The sequence below is a fragment of the Rhinatrema bivittatum genome, chromosome 4, assembly GCF_901001135.1.
Source record: "Rhinatrema bivittatum chromosome 4, aRhiBiv1.1, whole genome shotgun sequence".
In the NCBI taxonomy this organism is placed as follows: Eukaryota; Metazoa; Chordata; class Amphibia; order Gymnophiona; family Rhinatrematidae; genus Rhinatrema; species Rhinatrema bivittatum.
This window is the reverse complement of record NC_042618.1, coordinates 248,761,316-248,781,246: the sequence shown is the minus strand read 5'-3', so window position 1 is coordinate 248,781,246 and position 19,931 is coordinate 248,761,316. Positions and strand designations below refer to the sequence as shown.

Below are 19,931 nucleotides of genomic sequence, written 5' to 3'. Positions count from 1 at the left end.
ACTTACATTTATCATTCAGTTTAGTGACTTTGCCTTGTTCTCCTGGACCTCAGCGGCTCATAGATGCTTTATAAGTGACCTGGAGAGTTATATAGAAATATTGATAAAGTCGGGACTGTGTTGCCAGTCTGTGCATTAATGTGGGTAAACATTCTGTGAGCATGATGCGTTCAGGACAGTAAAATACAAAAGAATCCTATTGGCTGTAGCAGCAGTAGTGCTCAGCTGATGTCATATAGAATGTGTGAGCAGTTTGACACAGAACAATAAAGGGCCATGCTAGTTTGTTTAGAAAACATTGTTAGTGCACCGAGTAAGCCCCTTATTCCTTTTCTTTTTCAACTTTACATTTAATAGGAAATCTATTGGAAACAAAAGCTTGATTGTTTTCATTTTAAATGCTGCCATACTTCTACATTTCTTTGAGAGATTTTAACATATAATGTTTCCATTGTAAATAATGGAATGCATTTATAGGACTACAGTAGTGTGGTACAATGACTTGTCTTACTGAAGTATAGCTTGCAAGGAAAATTTGAATTTTCCTGAAAGCTTTGTAACAGTTTACTAACTTGTGATGTTGAAAAAAGTATCTATAGTTGCATAGAAGACAAATTCATTTAGGAAAGTTTCTTGACTGGCGAATTGTTGAGTATTGAACTTGTCAAATGGCCTTTTTCCAATCATGTAGTTCAAGATGCTGACTTGTCATTGGCCTCAAACCTAAAAGACAGGAAACAGAGAGTAGGATTAAATGATCAATTTTCTCAGTTGTCAAAGGTAAACAGTGGAGGTGCCTCAGGGATCTGTATTTGGACCAGTGCTTTTCAATATATTTATAAATGATCTGGAAAAGAATACCACAAGTGAGGTAATCAGATTTGCAGATGATACAAAATGATTCAGAGTAGTTAAATCACAAGCGGGTTGTGATAAATTGCAGGAGGACCTTGTGAGACTGGAAGTTTTGGCATCCAAGTTGTAGATGAAATTTAATGTGGACAAATGCAAGGTGATGCATATAGGGAAAAATAACCAATGCTGTAGTTACACAATGTTATGACCCATATTAGGAGCTACCACCCAAGAAAAAGATCTAGGCGTCATAGTGGATAATACATTGAAATCGTCGGCTCAGTGTGCTGTGGCAATCAAAAAAGCGAACTGTATGTTAGGAATTATTAGGAAGGGAATGCTAAATAAAACAGAAAATGTCATAATGCCTCTATCGCTCCATGGTGAGACTGTACCTTGAGTACTGTGTACAGTTCTGGACTCTGCATCTTATAAAAGATATAGTTGCATTGGAGAAGGTACAGAGATGGGTGACCAAAATGATAAAGGGAATGGAATGGCTCCCCTATAAGGAAAGGCTAAAGAGGTTAGGGCTGTTCAGCTTGGATTAGAGATGGCTGATAGAGGATATGATAGAGGTCTTTAAAATCATGAGAGTTCTAGAATGGATTATTTCTCCTAGGACAAGCAGGATGGTAGTCCTCACACATGGGTGATGACATCGGATGGAGCCCGGCACAGCATGCCACTATCCATGTGTCCATGCAGGGTTCCACTTCAGTCTTGTTTTTTCCGCAGTGCTTTCGTATTGCGGTTATGGAGCTCTGCTCTTTTCTTCATATTTTCTTTGTATCTTTCATTGTTTTTCCTGGTCAGTTACAGACTTCCTGCGCCAGGTTCCCTCCTCTTCTCTGTTGATGCCTCGGTAAGGCAGCGTGGTAAGATTTTCTCCTTCCTTGCGGTTGATTCCCGGCTGTGTCGCTCCACAGTGGCCACCGGTCATTGACCACTCACCGGCTCTTTTTATGGCATGGTCCAGTTTTCGCTGATGCCCCCAATGCTCGCGGACCATGTCTCACAGATCTGCATGAGGTCTGTATCCTCTTTGGGGGCATTGCACGATGTCCAGAGGTGTCATTTTTGTGATCACATGATTCCCAAGGGCCATCTTGCCTGTCTGTATAAGGTGGAGAAACTTTTGGGGTCCAAAAAATCTGATCCATCGACTCCAGCATCGGGGGTGTTGATGCCTAAAGGCCGTGAGGAACCGATGGACACGGAACCCTCACTGTCCATTCCTCTACTGTGACCCTCTCGGGAGAGAGTTGCCGGAGATAGGCTGTTGTTGGTGTCGTCGCACTCCAGGACATCAGGGTCATCTCCATCTTCCTCGACTCTGGGGAAAGACCGGGCTGAGCACCAAGGGGGAAGTCCTGCAAGCATCACAGTCATCACATGGTGCCAGTCTCAGGTCGGCACCGGCGGCTGACCTGTTGCCCCCGAAGTGACCCTGCAGAGAGAAGGCTTCGACCTCCATTGAACCTGGGAGTCCCAGGCGTTCCCCACCGATACCAGTGCCAGACACTGATCTCCCTTGGGGTTCCAAGGGAGTTTCGGTGACACCTCATCCTCCTCCTCCTTCTCCATCTTTTCTGTCTTCAGCGGATTTTCAGGAAGAGCTGGACCGCAGAGTGTAACTGGTGGTGATCCGAGCCCTGCAGGGCATCAAACCACCAGCTCCACCGGTTGCCAGAGCAGGCACCTGCGATGTTGGCACTGCTGCTAGAGTGCCTCGATGTCCTCCTGGTTGTCTTGCCTACGCAGAAGCTGACGGTGCCCAGGGGTCCATCAAAACCCCAATGGCCACTGGTGTCGCCTCCACCCGAGGTGATTCCCATCGTGGGTTCCTCCGAGGAGGATGAGTTGTCACATCCCGTGGCACCATCGGGGTCCTTGGTACTGTGTCTGGTGTTTTCCTGTCCGGTTCCTGGTCCCTCGGGGGCCTTGCCCAAATTGAGGGGTCTGGGCAGAGGCCCGCCATGGGGGTCCTTAGTGAGGAGGATGCCCTGTATGACCCGTGGGGGGATATCACCTCCAAATCTTCCTCTGATGGCTAGGAGGACCTTCCTTCAGACCCATTGCCTCCAGAGGAGAGGCGCCGGTCCCCGCTGGAGGACCTGACATTTGCAGGCTTTGTCCAGGCCATGGCTGAAGCTATTCCTTTCCAACTCCTTATGGAGGAAGATGCCCGACATAAGATGCTGGAAGTCCTCCAGTTTGTCGATGCCCCTAAGGAGGCGATGGTTGTTCCTGTCCATGATATATTTAAGGAGTTACTCCTTCAGATCTGGGAGCACCCCATATCTGTTCCTCTGGTAAATTGGAAAACAGTTGCGGTTTATTTAGCACAGCAGAGCTTGAATTTTGAGAGACATCAGCTCCCACATCAATCAGTAGTGTTTGAGTCAGCCCTCAAAAAAAAAAAAAAGTGCTCTCACACCCATGACTCCGTGCCCCCAGTTTGGGAGCACAGGGCATTGGATGCCTTAGGTAGGAAGGTGTTCCAGGGTGCTATGTTGATCGTCCGTATCGCTTTCTACTAGCTGTACATGACCCTTATACTCGGAACCTTTGGAAGCAGGTCCAAGAGTTGTCTGAGCGTCTCCCCCAGCAGCAGCAGGACACCTTTTTGGCAGTCGTGCAGCAGTGCCTGGAGTGTGGTAAGCACCAGGTGCCTTCCACCTAAGATGTGTTTGACATGGCAGCTAGGGTGGCGGAGCATTGGTACCCATAGGACGGCATGGCTTCAAGCCTCTGATCTTCAGCCAGAGGTCCAAGAGAAGCTTACAGACCTGCCCTGAACTGGTGAGAACCTGTTTGGGAGCAAGGTGAGAGATATGGTGGCTCAAATGAAGGATCACCATGAGACCCTTCAGCATCTCTTGGCCAGTGCGTCGGACCTACCGTCCTCCACCAGGAAATCTTCATATCAGGGACCCAAGATATCCTTCTATCGCCAGAAGAAATACCCTCCTGCCTCGCTTGCTCAAACTCCATGCATGAGCTCCCAAGGATGCTCTAGGCAACAACAGACCCCCAGATGTCAGCCAGCGCTCCAGCAGAGCCCCGCTACAAGGTTTTGACTGGCTGCCGGGGAGCATAAGCCAATCTGCTAGACCCACCAGTCTGAGGTCGGACACGGTCCTTTTGCGGACCGCTGGCCTCAGGTTACCTCTGACCAGTGGGGTCCTGTTCATCATTCGTCGAGGGTACTGGTTGAACTTCCTGGATGTCCCCATGGACTCCCCTCTGTACCCATCCTGGGGCCATGCCTCCCATCAGGCAACTTTCTTTGCGGAGCTCTCCACCCTTGTAATGTTCAGGGCAGTTGAATCCATACTGCTATGGCAGCAGTGGCGGGGGTTCTACTCCTGCTATTTCCTGATTCCAAAGAGGATAGGGGACTCCACACCATCTTGGATCTGAGGGCCTTGAATACATTTCTGCAAAAAGAAAAGTTCAAGATGGTCTCGCTGGGTACCATGATTCCCCTCCTGCAAAGAGGGAAATGGCTTTGCTCCCTCGATCTCGAAGATGCGTATGCCCACATCGAGATTTTCCCGGGTCACAGGAAGTATCTGCGGTTTCTCATGGGTAAGAGGCACTTCCAGTACAGGGTATTGCCATTTGGCCTTGCATTGCCCCTGCAGGTCCTCACCAAGTGTCTGGCAGTAGTGGGTGCGCATCTCCACCGACTGGAGGTGCATGTTTCCTTTCTTGGATGATTGGCTGGTCAAGAGCACCACCCAGGAAGGAGTGCTTTGCTCCCTACGCTTGACCATTCGGGTGCTGGAGTCCCTCAGGTTAGTCATCAACTACCTGAAGTCCCATCTCACCCCATCGCCTCAATTGAGTTTCATCAGTGCCCAGCTGGACACAGCTGAGGCTCGGGCCTATCTGCCTTGCGATCGGGTGCTTGCTCTGGCGTCTCTTGCAAGTCTGGTTCACTGAAGCCGGCAGGTCTCAGTCCGCCTCTTGCTTCGCCTTCTGGGTCGCATGGCCGCATCGGTCCATGTTACTCCCTTGGCTCGCTTGAATATGTGCAGGGCAGTGGACCCTGTGATCTCAGTGGTGGCAGGCCACCCAGGACCTCAGTGTATGCATCCGCATCACGCTGCCTCTTCAGATTTCTCTGTCATGGTGTGGGAGTCTCTGGCCAATCTGAAGCAGGGGATTCCTTTTCTGTTTTCCCCTACCCAGGTTGTGCTTAGTACAGATGCATCCACCCTGGGCCACTGCACACATGTGGGTGGGCCTCTGCATGCATGGTCTGTGGTCTGCTTAGGAAGCACTGTGCCGCAACAACTTCTTGGAGCTGCACTCTTTGGGCATTCCGGAATCGCTTATCCATCAAGGTGGTTCTGATCCAGACCGACAATCAGGTAGCGATTTTAGTATATCAACAAGCAGGGAGGTACGGGATTGTTCCTCCTGTGTTGGGAGGCTGTTCAGATTTGGTCATGGGCATGGTCCCAGGGCATTCTGCTCCAAGCCATGTACCTGGGTGGAATGGAGAATGTGGTGGCGGACCGGCTGAGTCTAGCGTTCTGACCCCACGAGTGTTCCCTGGATCAAGCAGTGGCAGGTTGCATTTCTGTCTTTGGGGGATCGTGGCCGTGGACCTCTTCGCCGCCTCCTGCAACTACAAAGTAAGGCATTTCTGCTCCCTGTCAGGGATGGCGAACCAGCCTCGGATGCCTTTTCCCGCCATTGGGGCAAGGGCCTTCTGTATGCATATCCTCCGCTTCCTCTGGTGATGAAGACTCTCCTGAAGCTCTGGCAGGCAGGGGGACCATGATTCTCATTGCCCCTTGTTGGCCAAGGCACGTTTAGCTCCTGCGGGATCTCACCATCAGAGAACCAATCGGTCTGGGGACCTCCCCTGACCTAATCGCGCAGGATCAAGGCAGGCTATGCCATCCAAACCTCAGGACGTTGTCACTGACAGCCTGGATTTTGAAAGGATAGTTCTGCAGCCACTTGATCTACAGGAAGCATTCCACCAGGAAGTCTTATAGCCTGAAGTGGAAAAGGTTTTCCATCTGGTGTGAGGGCCACAGCTTGGATCTGTTCTCCTGCTCCACTCTGAAGTTGCTTGACTACTTGCTGCAGATTTCAAATGCTGGGTTAAAGACCAACTCGAGTACACCTGAGTAGCATCGGTGCTTTCCACCAGGGAGTTGACGGTTCGCCCATCTCTGTACATCCCATAGTGGACCGGCTTTTGCAGGGTTTGCTTCAGCTGAAGCCTCCCCTGTGGCCTCCTGTTGTGTCCTGGGACCTCAACATGGTGTTGGCTCAGCTCATGCGAGATCTTTTCGAGCCACTGTGCTGGAAAGTTATCGTCTTGGTTGCGGTCACTTCGGTGCACAGGATCAGCGAGCTTCAGGCATTGGTGACCTATCCGCCCTATACAAAATTCTTTCATGATAGGGTGGTCCTGGGTACTCACCCTAAGTTCCTACCTAAGGTGGTGACTGAATTCCATCTTAGCCACTCAATCATTCTATGCACCTTTTTTTCCCAGGCCTCACTCACACTAGGGCGAATGGGCTCTGCACAGCTTGGATTATAAGAGGGCCTTAGCTTTCTACTTCGCGTGGACAGCAGGCCATAGGCAGTCTACACAGTTCATCTCTTTCGACAAGAAGATTGGGAGTTGCGGTTACCAAGCAATCACTATCAAACTGGCTGGCGGATTATATTTCCTTCTGCAATATGCAGGTAGGCCTTTGGAGGCCATATCAAGGCTCACTCTGGTCAGAGCCATGGCAGCTTCGGTGGCCCACTTGCGAGTGGTTCCCATAGCCAAGATCTGCATGGCTGCGACGTGGAGTTCTCGCCACACTTTCGCCGCCCATTACTGCTTGGACAGGGATAGCGACACGACAGCAGTTTCAGCCAGTCTGTCTTTCAGAATCTTTTTAAGATATAGAACCCATCTCTTCCTGCCTAGGGCCCATTTTTCGGGTTCAGGCTGTCTCTCTCTGTTTACCAGCAGCACCTGTGTTGTGTCCATTGGCACCTGGTTAGGTGTCTGTTGGTCTGCTTGTTTGGGAACAGCCTGTAGCTATGTATTCACCCATGTGTAAGGACTACCATACTGCTTTTCATAGGAGAAAGAGTTGCTTACCTGTAACAGGTATTCTCCTAGGACAGCAGGATGTTAGTCCTCATGAAATCTGCCCGCCACCCCGTGGAATTGGCTTCTCCTATGTTGATTTTATTTTTCATAAATTTGTTACAAGACTCTAGTGGGACCCTGCATGGATTCGTGGATAGTGGCATGCTGGGCATGCTCAAGGTGCCAGTCAAAGTTTCTAGAAACTTTGACATACGTGTTCCATGCCGGGCTCCATCCGATGATGTCATCCATGTGTGAGGACTAACATCCTGCTGCCCTTGGAGAACACCTGTTACAGGTAAGCAACTCTGCTTTACTCTGTTGGATAATAGAAGGACTAGGGGGCACTTTATCAAATTAGCAAGTAGCACATTTCAAACTAATCGGAGAAAATTCTTTTTCACTCAGCACACAATTAAGCTCTGGAATTGGTTGCCAGAAGATGTGGTTAGTGTAGCTGGTTTTAAAAAAGGTTTGGATAAGTTCTTGGAGAAGTCCATTAACTGCTATTAATCAAGTTGACTTAGGGAATAGCCACTGCTATTAATTGTATCAGTAGCATGGGATCTTCTTAGTGTTTGGATAATTGCCAGGTTCTTGTGGCCTGGTTTGGCCTCTGTTGGAAACAGGGTGCTGGGCTTGATGGACCCTTGGTCTGACCCAGTATGGCAATTTCTTATGTTCTTAAGCAGGCATATGTTTAATATTGTTTTGTTTTCCTTCAACAGGAGGTTTAATCCTCCTGCCATGGCAATAGTTGTGACATATCACCAATGGGGCCAGTGGCAGAATGTTGACCTTTATTATATAACCAAAAGGCCATGAAGCAGGGCCAGTTCTTTCATTAGGGTGATCTAGGTGATCAACTAGGCACAAAAAAAAATTTTTATTTTTTTTTTTGGAAGGGCAGCAAAACCCTGGAAATCGCCAGATGCCACCTACATCAGAAGACGGAAGAGAATGGATGCTAGATAGATGTTTGAGGTGGGGGAGTTGTAGAGAGAAAATCTAGGGGTGGGAGAGAGAGGGCAAGTGAGGATGGGTTGAGAGAGAGGATTCAGGGTAGGTAGGCTGGGAACTACAATAAGGGGGATTAAAGAGATTGGAGTAATGGTAAGAAAGTGGATGCTGGGGGAGGAGAAGAGAGGAGAGATGCTGGACAGGGAGACAAAGAGAAGGGATGCTGGGTACTATGAAAAGGGGTCAAAGGAAGGGGGATGGTAGGACTTTACAGGGTTAGAGGAAAATGAGAGGTGGATGCTGTGCCAGAACTGCCATCAATAGGGAGGGAGGCGGGCACAAGATTGAAAGATTGCTTGGCCTAATACCTTTTGTATTGGCCCTGCTAAAAAAAGGGAATGCCCTCAGGTTATATTTTACTCTGCACTCTGATCTTAGCCAAAAAGAGGTCAAGAAACAGGAGTGTGGCCTTTCTCACTGATGTAGGAGTGGTATAATGCAGTTGAAAACCACTTCAGGTTTAGTCCTACGACCTCTTTTGTGATCTAGATTCATTCTTGCAGGGAACTGAGCTGAACCTAGGAACTGTTTATAAAGTAATTTTTAAATTCACTAAATCCCTGTGAAGATTGAGAGAGACTTCCAGTAGAAAGCCATGTTTTAAAAGTTGACTGTTTTAATTGAAGGTATAAGAAGGCGGAGGAGCGAGATCCCCTTATTGCAGCGATGCAGATTTTCTTGCCTCGACTCCAGCAGCAGATTATCCAGCTTCTTCCCGATGCTTCTCTTCACTCTGTGCTACTTCAGAAGCAGATCCTGAAAATCTTCTATGCACTAGTTCAGGTAGACTGTACTGTATAGGAAACAATTTTTTATCTCATACATGTGGAATGATCCAGGGCCAATGTTGTATCAAGCTTAGGTATAAATATATATGTGGCATATAAAAAGCAATATAACAAAACCAAAACAGTCAAAGAACCAAAGTTCACAGTATTAAATTTAGATAGTCTTTTTTTTTAATGTTATTTTATTAAATTTTTATGGGTTACATAACAGAAGCAATAAACATTTTCAAAAAAGTGATGAACAATTGTAAACAGTCTCATCTATATAGTGCTGAACTGACAATCTGAAATATCTCTGTATGTCCCCTTATCTCCCTCCCGTCTCTCCCCCCCCTCCTTCCCCCCCCCCCCCCCCCCCCCCCCCCCCCAGGATCTCCAAGCCTTCGGGTTTCTCTGCGAAGTCGCAGTCCTGCTATCAAGGGATAGTACACTCCGTAACGCATTTCTGCGTAGGGAGTGTAAGAGTGTTCCAATAACTACTCCAAATTGCACGGCATTTAACTACTGCAGCTTGTGATTTGGTGGTAGCTGTCATATAGTCAAACTGTAGGATCTTGTATAGTCTGTTTTTCCATTGTTCTACTTTTGGCTGTTCTGTGGAAATCCATTTGGCCAGCACGGGTTGTAAAGCCACCAATAAAGCTTTTTTCAAAAATATCTGGTCATAGTCCGCCATTTTTTCCAATGGTCCCTTGAGAAGACGCTATAGACAAAGCTCCGGTGTTCTGGGCACTGTAGTTTTTAGAATATGTCCCAAAATATCTGTCACATTGTCCCAGTACTTTGTGAGCTTATCACACTGCCAGAGGGTATGTATTAGGGAGCCTTTTTCAGTATTACATTTCAGACATTTATCAGTGGTACAGAGTTTGGCAATAAACATTCTAGTTCTAGACAGGTACATACAACGTAAGATTTTATATCCGATCTCTCGCAAGTTTACATTTTCAGTAATTGATATACCATCCAACAAAATCTGGGAGATGTCTTTCTTGGTCAATTTTATCCCCGCCTGATACTCCCATTTCTCTTGTATTTCTATAAGGATGTTCTCTGAATGCATATCTCTGAGAGCTCGGGAGAATATTGAGCAGGAGTTCTGTTTCTTGCCCACTGGTGTAAATAGATCACGCAACACCACAGACTTTTGTTTTTGAAATAGCCCATTTGCTTTTATCAAGGCATTAATATAGTGCCTGGCTTGAAGGTAGGCGTAAAAGTCTTTTGCATCTATCCCATGTCTCTTGCAAATCACTGAAGCTCCGTATGTGAGCGTTGCTCTCGTCCCAGACCTGAGACACCTGTCTTAACCCGACCCTTTCCCATTTTTGGAATACTGGGCCAGAAATGCTTGCTCCAAATTGCGGGTTTCCTCTAAAAGTAAGGTAGGGTGAAATTATCTCCTCTACCCCCAACTTGTCTTTACAGAGACATTTCCAGGCTCGTATACATGATTGGATTAACTTGCGTTGTCTGTAGGGTGATGGAACTTCCTTCTCCGGTATCTGAAGCAGATTTTCTGCTCTATATGGAGCCACCCAGGCCTTTACGAAAGCATACGGGGTATATAAGCTAGTACCCTGTAACCAATCTTGTACATGTCGCAGGAAACAGGCCAAATTATAGTCTCCCCTTGTGTATAAGGGCACATCATCAGAGATCTTAAGGATACCCTTGCCCTTCGGCCCCCCCCAAATATATCGGCTTAGTATCCTGTTTATCTGTTGGATCTCTCTTTGTCAGCCAAAGCGGAATGTGCTGTAAAACTATGTGCCATTAACTAGGGAATATGGTCACCATTGGTTTATTGTATTTGTTTTTATGTTGTTATTTTGATATATATCATGTCCACTTTATTTCAAGTTGTCTGTAAAGCCTGTTGCTGAATTATTGTTTATTGTAAACCGAGGTGATGTTTTTAACGTGCCGCGGTATATAAAAAAAATCACTAAATAAATAAATAAAACATAGAGCCAGCGCGCTAGTTCCATCATCCTAAGTAGGCCGATTTTACCCATTAATGACAAAGGCAGTTTAGTCTAGTCCCGTAATCTGTGTTCCATATTTCTAAGGAGCTGTCCTATATTAGCCCCCTTGAGTTGTTCCACCTCCCTGGTAAGCTGTATGCCAAGGTATCGCATGGACCGGTCTACCCACCGTAAGGGAAACACCCCTACCCAGGATTCTTTGACCCCCTTGCCCAGTATCCATTGCCTCAGATTTCTCTTTATTTATCTTTAGGCCAGCAAACATGCCAAATAGCTTCTGATGGCTCAGTACTTTTTGTAATGAGGTTTGTGGGGAGGTCAAAAACACGAGAACATCGTCAGCAAAAGCAGAAACTTTAAACTCCTGTGATCTCCCTTTATAGCCTGTAATACATGATTCCATTTCCAATTTTCAGAGGAGGGGATCTATTGACAAAATATATAGCAACGGGGATAGGGGGCAGCCCTGGCATGTTCCCCTATGCAACTGAAAATCCTCTGATATGTGACCATTACCTATAATTGCTGACTTTGGGGCGTTATAATACAAAACATAGAGATGTTATATATCTCCCTGGAATCCATATTTTCCTAACACTGAAAATAAATGTGGCCACGACACCCTATCGAAAGCCTTTTCGGAATCAAATCCTACTATCAAGGCCGGGGTGTTTTTAGCTTTACATTCCTCCATGGGTATGAGCAATTTGGTAATATTCGTGCTGACCGATCTTCCCCTTAAAAAGCCCACTTGATTCTTTGTAATAATTGTTGGAAATACAAGGCTTAATCGGTCCGCCATAATTTTGGCGAATAATTTTGCCTCAAAATTTAGCAGGGAGATCGGTTGGTACGACGCTGTAAAAGCCGGATCCTTTCCCGGCTTCTCCAGGACTGTAATGTAGGCCCGTGTTAGCTCAGTAGGGAATGTTTGCCGCTTTTGAGCTGTTTTGTAGAATTGCAATAAGTTCGGGGCAATTTTGTAGAGAAGGGTTTTATAATATTCGGCACTAAAACCATCAGGTCCCGGTGCTTTACCCCGTTTGCTGGTTTTAATAACACTGATAATCTCTACTAGACTAAGTGGTTGATTGAGTTGTGCTAATTGTTCAGGGGAGATCTGTGGGATCGGAAGAGCTCTGAAAAAAACAAAACAAAAAAAACCCCCCCTCAGCTTCTTGTTCTGACCCCCCGCTATGGTCATCCGTTTATAACTTCACATAAAATTCCCTGAAAGCAGCACATATGGCAGAGTTGCTCTGAATAGGATTACCTTGTCTATCTCTTAATTTTGCAATATAAGATTTCCCCCTCGCTAGTCGTGTCATTATAGCTAGTATACGTCCTGTTTTGTTACCATAGCGGAATAGTTTATGCTTTCCAAAAAACATAGACTGCTTCGCTTTCTTATGTAGCCAGTCATTTAAGGAGTGCAGTATTGCGTAGTATTCCTCTCGTGTCTGCGTATTATTTTGCTCTGCCATACGTTGTTTGGCTTGTTTAAGCCTACCCTCCAGCTGTTTTATTTGTTTGTGCGTATTTTTTGAACAAGCTATCATATGTGCCAAAATTTCACCTCTCATTACTGCCTTACCTGCTTCCCAATAGAGGACCCAGGTCTACTTTATGCTGCTGATTGTGTGTCTCATATTCTTTCCAATTGTCCCTCAAGAATTCCTGAAATGCTTGATTATCTACCAAGTGCCCTGGGAACTTCCACATTTTTGTTCCTAATTCCTCCCCTTTTACCATAATATTTATCCACAATATCGCGTGGTCAGAGATTTCAGTGGGGCCTATGTTCGCTTTCTCTATCTTAGGGAAAAGGTTCTCAGCCACCAATATGTAATCTATCCACGACATTGTGGCATGAGCTCGCGAGACATGAGTGTAATCACATTCGGTTGGGTGTAATGTACGCCATATATCTATTAGGTTCAATTCAGTACAGAGATAGTCAATTCTCTCTGCTTCGTGTATTCCTTGGTCCTGTCTGTCCATGGAGTGATCACTGACACAATTAATTCTCCCATTAGAATAAGCGCACCTCTGGCAAAGGAGATTATTTTGGCCACCAAAGTCTGAAAGAAAGAATGCGTATATGAATTGGGACCATATGCTGTACAAAAGGTATATTCCCTACCCATAATTTTACCCACCACTGTTAGATACCGACCCTCCTCATCAGTTATCTGTTGGGTAATTTCTAACGGTACATTCTTGTGGACTAACAGGGCTACTCCCGCCATCCTGTGGGTGGCCGGTGCATATAAACATTGCCCTACCCAGCTTTGTTTTAATTTCTTACTTTCGTCCTCTGTGAGGTGGGTTTCTTGAAGACTGGCTACTACTATTTTTTTTCTGGAATAAGGCACGGAGTATTTTCTGCCGCTTTATTGGAGATCCGATACCTCATACATTCCAAGAGCCACATCGTAAGGTGATCATCTATTCAGGAATGCGAGTACCCAGATTATTAGCCACTGTATCCATATATAAACTTGGGGCTTCCCAGCCTGAACCCCCAGGTGGTTATTGTAAGCTTGCATACCCTCCAAGATTCCTTCTTCTTCCCATATATGATAGACTTCATGGATTAAAGATCCTGAGTTCCCTTCCCTTTCCCCCCACATCTCCCCTACCCCCTTCTGAATCCATTCCTGTCTTTGGATGTCTGATCCCCAAAGACTCCATGACGTCCCCATTTTCACTGGGGTCGAGGTCAGTAGTGTGTGCACTCGGGTGCCACCCCCCTGCGTGGGGACATCAAGTCCCCCCCTCAGATTCCACTGGTTATTAACGGTGTTAACTAATAGCCCCTTCCACCTTTCTGTTAAGCAATTTTTAGCAAGATGTGACATACCAATATATGGCAACATAGGTGACTTGTCCTGGTGAGCCCTGATGGGCCATGCAGCCGTAACATAAAGTACTTCCATTGGATACCCAACTCCTACAGTTTTACCTCCTGTAATAACTCTTGTGTGTTATACCTAGGCTGCATGGCCCCATGTTCACCCTCTATAATACATTTAATAAACCATTAATATGTCCAACATTTGAACCTTGAACTATTTATTTATTTATTTAGTGCTTTTTTATACCGGCAACTGTGAGGTCCATTTTGTAAATCTCTCTATATAATTCCAAGTTAGTGAAATCAAAACTCAGCAGTGCTGCTGTTTCTGAAGATCTGCTGTGTACTTACAGCAGGGTATTTTACTTTCCTTTAGCAGGTTTCGGTGGTTTAGTCCTGCTCTTTTCAGGTTTTTCCTCTTGCCGAGGTAATCCATTCTTCTGCTTTGCTGGGAGACTCAAAAGAGAAAACCTTTCCGTCGCACCATACTTTCAGAATAGCTGGATATTGCAGTGCAAAGCGGGTGTTCTGGTTAAAGAGATCCTGGCAGGTTTTTGAAAAAAGCTTTCTCTTCGCTGCTACTGCAGCCGAATAATCCTGGAATATTATTATTTTATGCTCCTGGAATTTTATTGTTCTAACCTTCCGACAAGCTGTCAGTACTGCTGCTCGCTGCCCCCAGTTCAAAAACCTGGCTATGACCAACCTAGGCTGGCACTTGGTGTCTCGTTTAAGGCCCAGTCTGTGAGCCCTTTCTATAATGAGCTTACCGGCCATGTCAGGTAGTTGTAGTGCGCTGGGTAGCCAGTCTTTTAGGGTATTCTGAAGGTCTCCCTCTGCAATCGAATCCGGTAATCCCAAAAACTGTAGATTATTTCGGCGAGATCTGTTCTTTAAGTTTTCTGATTTTTCCTCTGCCACTTTTCAGGCTGTTTCTAGCGCTGTTACCTTTGCCACCAGTACCATATCGTCCTCTTCTACGACAGAGATTCTGCCTTCCGCGATGTCAGTTCTGTGTCCTATGTCACCCAATGTCTCTTTTAGGGCTGCAAAGTTTTCATTAATGCCCTCAAATTTATGATCTAATGCGGCCACAACCGCCGCGGTTAGCCGCTCGATTCCCCTTTCATCAAGCACCATTATGTCCGTGGAGCTGCTATTGTCCGCCATTTTGTCTTCCGCTCCTGCCAGCTTCCGCTTGTCTTTTTGAAGTGCTTTAGAGGTCATAGCTGGGGTTGTTCACAGGCGTTCCTGCACGGTAAAGCTGCAGCATATCTCCGCCGATAGTTGTGACACTTTTTTTGTTTGTGCGTCCAGTTTTCTGCTCAGGTTTCGGGGGGGGGGGGGTGCTCCCGGAGTTCAGGCGAACGCGACTTGCCCGTCTCACCACATCACGTGATATCTTAGTCTTTTTTAACTTTTATTATATCAAAACCATCTCTTTACTCTGCATACTACTCATGTTTATATCATAATTACTGGCATCCTAAACCCCATAACTTGCTTCTAAACTATCCCTTTCCCGCAATCCTTATTAAAACACAAAAGACAGAACATAGACAAAAAAAGAGAAATACAAACACAAAATGTTTTTTACAATAAAGGAAGCAATAGAAAAAATATATAAAACAGAAACACATATAATGCCATACAATATAAAATGTACTCTCAAGAGACTAAATCCAGTCGTGAATCAATAGTCCCCAGCTCAGGAATGATGAGCGCAATTATTTTAGCGGTCCTCATGGATGTGGTGCTACATTACACTCTCTAGAGAATTTTTGTTCAAGAACACAGTCTTGTATTTGAGCCAGTTACTTCTAAACCGGTAAAGCCAAAAATGAATGTCCAACGTTAATCCATTCACCTCCAACGCTTGCGGTCTTCATACCATACCCTGCTGAATTTGTATTTCAATAAATCTCCATTTTTGTAGCCTTCCGATAGTTTACTCATCAGGGCAACATCCTCCTTGCAAAACGGGCGAAGGCATAAGAGCTCACAATTTCCACAGGTCTCGGAAAGAACAGTTAGTTCACAATCGGTGTACAGCGTTCAACAGACAAAAGAAAACTGTTGCACAGTCTCCTTTCACCAAGATCCCAATTTTAGTCATACCCTTTTTGACGCTGCATCGTTTCGGCAGCTGTCGCTGCCTGCCTCGGGATAATTCTCATTCCAAAAACAACATTTTATATGACACATCAATAATATAATCACACAAAAAAGATATAATAAACTCACGCTTACCCCAAACAAAGATTCAACTTCAATTTGATTTGCTCTGCTTCCGTGAGCGTGAGACTGCTCACGTTTTAAACCCTAAGCTCCTCCCCATTGCTTATGATGGACACACAGATGCAAACCTCTTATTTCAATTCTAACTTATATACTGCTAGTTATAAACGCTGAAAAAAGTACCTGGATCAATCATATGATGGGGTTCTTGTTGGAAGGAGATGGTGCAACAGTTTTTCTTTTATCTGTTGAATGCTGTACACCGATTGTGAACTTACTGTTTTACCGAGACCTGTGGCACTCGTGAGCTCTTATGCCTTCGCCCGTTTTGCAGGGAGGATGTTTCCCTGATGAGTAAACTATCAGAAGGCTACAAAAATGGAGATTTATTGAAATACAAATTCAGCAGGGTATGGTATGAAGACTACCTGCGTCGGAGGTGAATGGATTAACATTGAACATTTATTTTTGGCTTTACTGGTTTAAAAGTAACTGATTCAAACACAAGATCATGTTCTTGAACAAAAATTCTCTAGAGTGTAACGTGGCACCACAGTAAAGAGGACCGCTAAAATAATCTTGCTCATCATTCCTGAGCTGGGGACTATTGATTCGCAACAGGATTTAGTCTCTTGAGAGTACATTTTATATTGTATGGCATTATATGTGTGTTTGTTTTGTATATTTTTTTCCATTGCTTCCTTTATTGTGAAAAAAATTTTGTTTTTGTATTTCTATTTTTTTGTCTTATGTTCTGACTTTTGTGTTTTTAATAAGGATTGTGAGAGAAGGATAGTTTAGAAGCAAGTTATGGGGTTTAGGACGCCAATGATTATGATACAAATATCAGTAGTATGCAGAATAAAGAGATGATTTTGATATAATAAAAGTTAAGACTATCTAAATTTAATACTGTGAGCTTAGGTTCTTTGACTGTTTTTGGTTTTGGTTATATTGTGCGGATAGTCATTAGCGGTTGTGGATTATTGTGTTGTGATATAAAAAGCAATGGCAAATGAAAGCTGAGCTGAATATTTTGGTTTGTTTTAGGAATTTTTGACCTGTTTACATTTTATTAAAATTTATGAATTGCCAGGTGCATAATGGCTCTTGGCAATTTACAATAAAAACATACATAATTATTTCAACAAGCCAAAAATGAAACATAAATGAACAAACATCTTAATTTAAACTACTTTACATGCCTGATAACGAGATGTTTAAACAATTCTCAGAGTGCTCATATATATGGTAAGCTAAATTGAACAGACAAGTCTTAAGTCCAACTTTAAATTTTTTAGTGTCTATCTCAAGCTGCAAATTGATGCGAACAAAGTTCCAGAAATCTAGAGCTGCTATGGAAAAGGGTTTTTCCCTGACCCTTCTCCTCCCATTGGCAGAAGGAAGTCTCCAGCAGAAGACCTCTCCTTCACAGGTTTTGTCTGGCTGATGGCAGAGGCCATACCGTTTATTTTACAGATGGAGGAGGATACCCAAAATAAGTTGCTGGATATTCTCCACTACATGATGTTTCCTAAAGAGATCATGGTAGTCCCACTGCACGATATACGGAGTTGCAGATGAGAATGTGGGAAAACCTCTTCTCATTGGCTCCCATTAATAAGAAGGCAGATGCGGTCTACCTTGTTCAAAAGGCTCCCAGATTTGACAAGCGTCAGTTGCTGCACCAATTGGTTGTGGTCAAATATGCTTTCAAGGCTAAGCACCTTTGGACCCCCTCCACTGTGTCTCTGGAGAGGAATCCAAGGGCCATGGATACTCTTGGGAGGAAGGTGTTTCAGAGAGCTACGCTCATTCCCTGTACGTACCCGGATCAGTCTAGACTGCTGAGTTTTGCCTCCCTTCCAGCAGATGGAGACAGAGAAAAAACTTGTAGAGAACCCCCTATTATCCTGGTGTGCTACTTGCATCTCCTCAGTATTTCTCTGTCTCCAGCAGATGGAGGTGGTGCAAAACCTGCGGTCTTCAACTTTTGTTGAGCTGTGGTCAGATCTCTTTAAAAAAAAAAAAAAAAAAAGCAGATCAACAAGGCTAAACAGGAACACCCTCCCAGGGGGTAGGCTGGTCGCAGGGGTTGAGGAGCTGGGGTTGGTGACCCCGAGGAGCTCCTTCATGGTAAGGCAGCAGGGGGGGGATTACCTGTGGTCCGGTCCCTCCCCCCCCCCCAAAGCTCAGTCCGATTGAGAAAGACAGCACAGAAGCAGAGCAGCCTGTCAGTCTTCTTCTGATAGCTGCATCCTTCAGCTACGTTCCTTTTTATAAAAAAAAAAAAAAAAAAAAGGAAAGGAGCCAGTTCTTTTCGGACGGTCTCTCGGGGTGGACAGGCCAGCCTGTGGGGCGGCTGCAGCGGCGTTTACCTGCGGGAGCGCGTTGTCTGCCTCGGTGCGTGTTTTTCCTCCAGTTTTCTCGGCGCCCCCCATCTCTTTATGCTGTGTCCGGCATGTTGTGTGGCTTGCGGGGAGTCCGCTTTGCGGCCCTTCCGATCGGGCCTCTGTGTTAGATGCCTTCCTGGCGGGAAAGGCCCCTCAGAGTTGCTTCCAAAACCGCGTGGTGCTAGTAAGCATGCAGCGAGTCAGAGCTCTCAGGCCGACCCGTTCCCACTGAGTGAGGGAATGGCGGCCATTTTGGATGTTTTTGCCGGCGTGCAAAAGAACCTCAGGGGAAGGGATCTCCCGCCTGATCTTTCACCGGTTCCCGGCAGACCTGAGGACCTTCAGGATCCCCTGATGGGGGAGGGGAATACTCCCAGTGCCTTTTCTTTAGATTTTGTGCTTTTAATGCACAAAGCATTCCTGGTGACCCAGAGCTCCCAGGCGGGGGTCGCTCCGCCGGGGAGGCCAGATGGGCCTCCGCAGAAGGTTCCCAGGAGTCAAGACTCCCAGGGGTCCCTCCAGGTTAAAAGGGTTTGGAGCTCTTTCCTTCCGGGAGATGGGGCCCCCAGTTCGGCCGTGGCGAACACCGGTCCTCCAGATGCTCTATCAGGCCCTCCAGCCCTTCCAGGGATTGACCCTGATGATGATCTTGGTAGGGCAACGCTGGTGGAGGATGACGAACCAAAAGTGGTCTGCCTGTTTCATCGAGAAGAGTTGGACCTGCTCATTCCATGGGTCTTGGCAGAGCTCGGAGTGGACCTTCCTCAAGAAGCTCTTTCTCTGGATTCGACAGGTCTGGTCCTAGTGGGGTTGCGGGGCCCATCCAAGACCTTTCTGCTTCATTCAGTGCTTCAGCAGTTAATGACCCGGGAGTGGGACGTCCCGGAGGCACGCCTCAGGGTCGGAAGGGCGATGGACAAGTTGTACCCTTTGCCTGAAGAGGTTCTGGAGATCCTTAGGTCTCCCAAGGTGGACGCCTCAGTGTCGGCAGTCACAAAGAGGACCATGATTCCAGTGGCTGGAGTGGCAGCCCTTAAGGACCTCCAAGATAGAAAGCTGGAGGTTCTTCTGAAATAAATTTTTGATGTTTCAGAACTGGGCATCCGCGCGGCCATTTGTAGTAGTTTCATGCTCCGGGCGAGCCTTCGCTGGGTCCAACAGTTGCTGACTTCCCAGGATCTCCTGCCTCAGGAATCCGCTCAGGCGGAGCGCTTGGAGGCGGAGCTCTTGGAGGCGGAAGTAACGTACAGGGCGGATGCTTTATATGACCTCCTCCGTACGTCTTCCAGAACCATGGCATCGGCAGTTTCTGCATGGAGGCTTCTATGGCTCCGCAACTGGTTGGCAGATGTCTCCTCCAAGGCCCAGTTGGGTGCTCTTCCTTTTAAGGTCAGATTCCTCTTTGGGGAAGACCTGGAGCAGTTGATTAAGTCCTTGGGGGAGAACAAGGTTCATAGGCTTCCGGAGGGTAAGCCTAGGCCTTCAAGGCCTTTCTCGCAATCCCGTTTTCAGGGACAACGGAGATTTAGGAAGAACAGAGCCCCGGTTACCTCCCAGAAACAATCCGCAGGCAGAGGGCAGTCCTGGTCTCATTCCTTTTGTGGCCACAGACCTGCCCGCGACGGTGCCAGCTCCGCGACACCCGGCGCCAAGTCCACCCAATGAAAT

At 46.2% G+C, this 19,931-nt stretch overlaps 1 protein-coding gene across 2 annotated transcripts in view; it reads left to right on the top strand.

The window, feature by feature from the left end:
• IPO8 (importin 8) overlaps positions 1-19,931 on the top strand; it is a 285,959-nt gene that overhangs the window by 79,137 nt on the left and 186,891 nt on the right. For both annotated transcript variants that reach the window (XR_003856437.1, XM_029600000.1), the window contains exon 5: positions 8,626-8,782. Coding sequence is in view for 1 of the 2 variants with exons in the window: in XM_029600000.1 (XP_029455860.1) it covers positions 8,626-8,782 (157 nt within the window). In the remaining variant the exon portion in view is untranslated. The remainder of the gene's footprint in view (positions 1-8,625; positions 8,783-19,931) is intronic.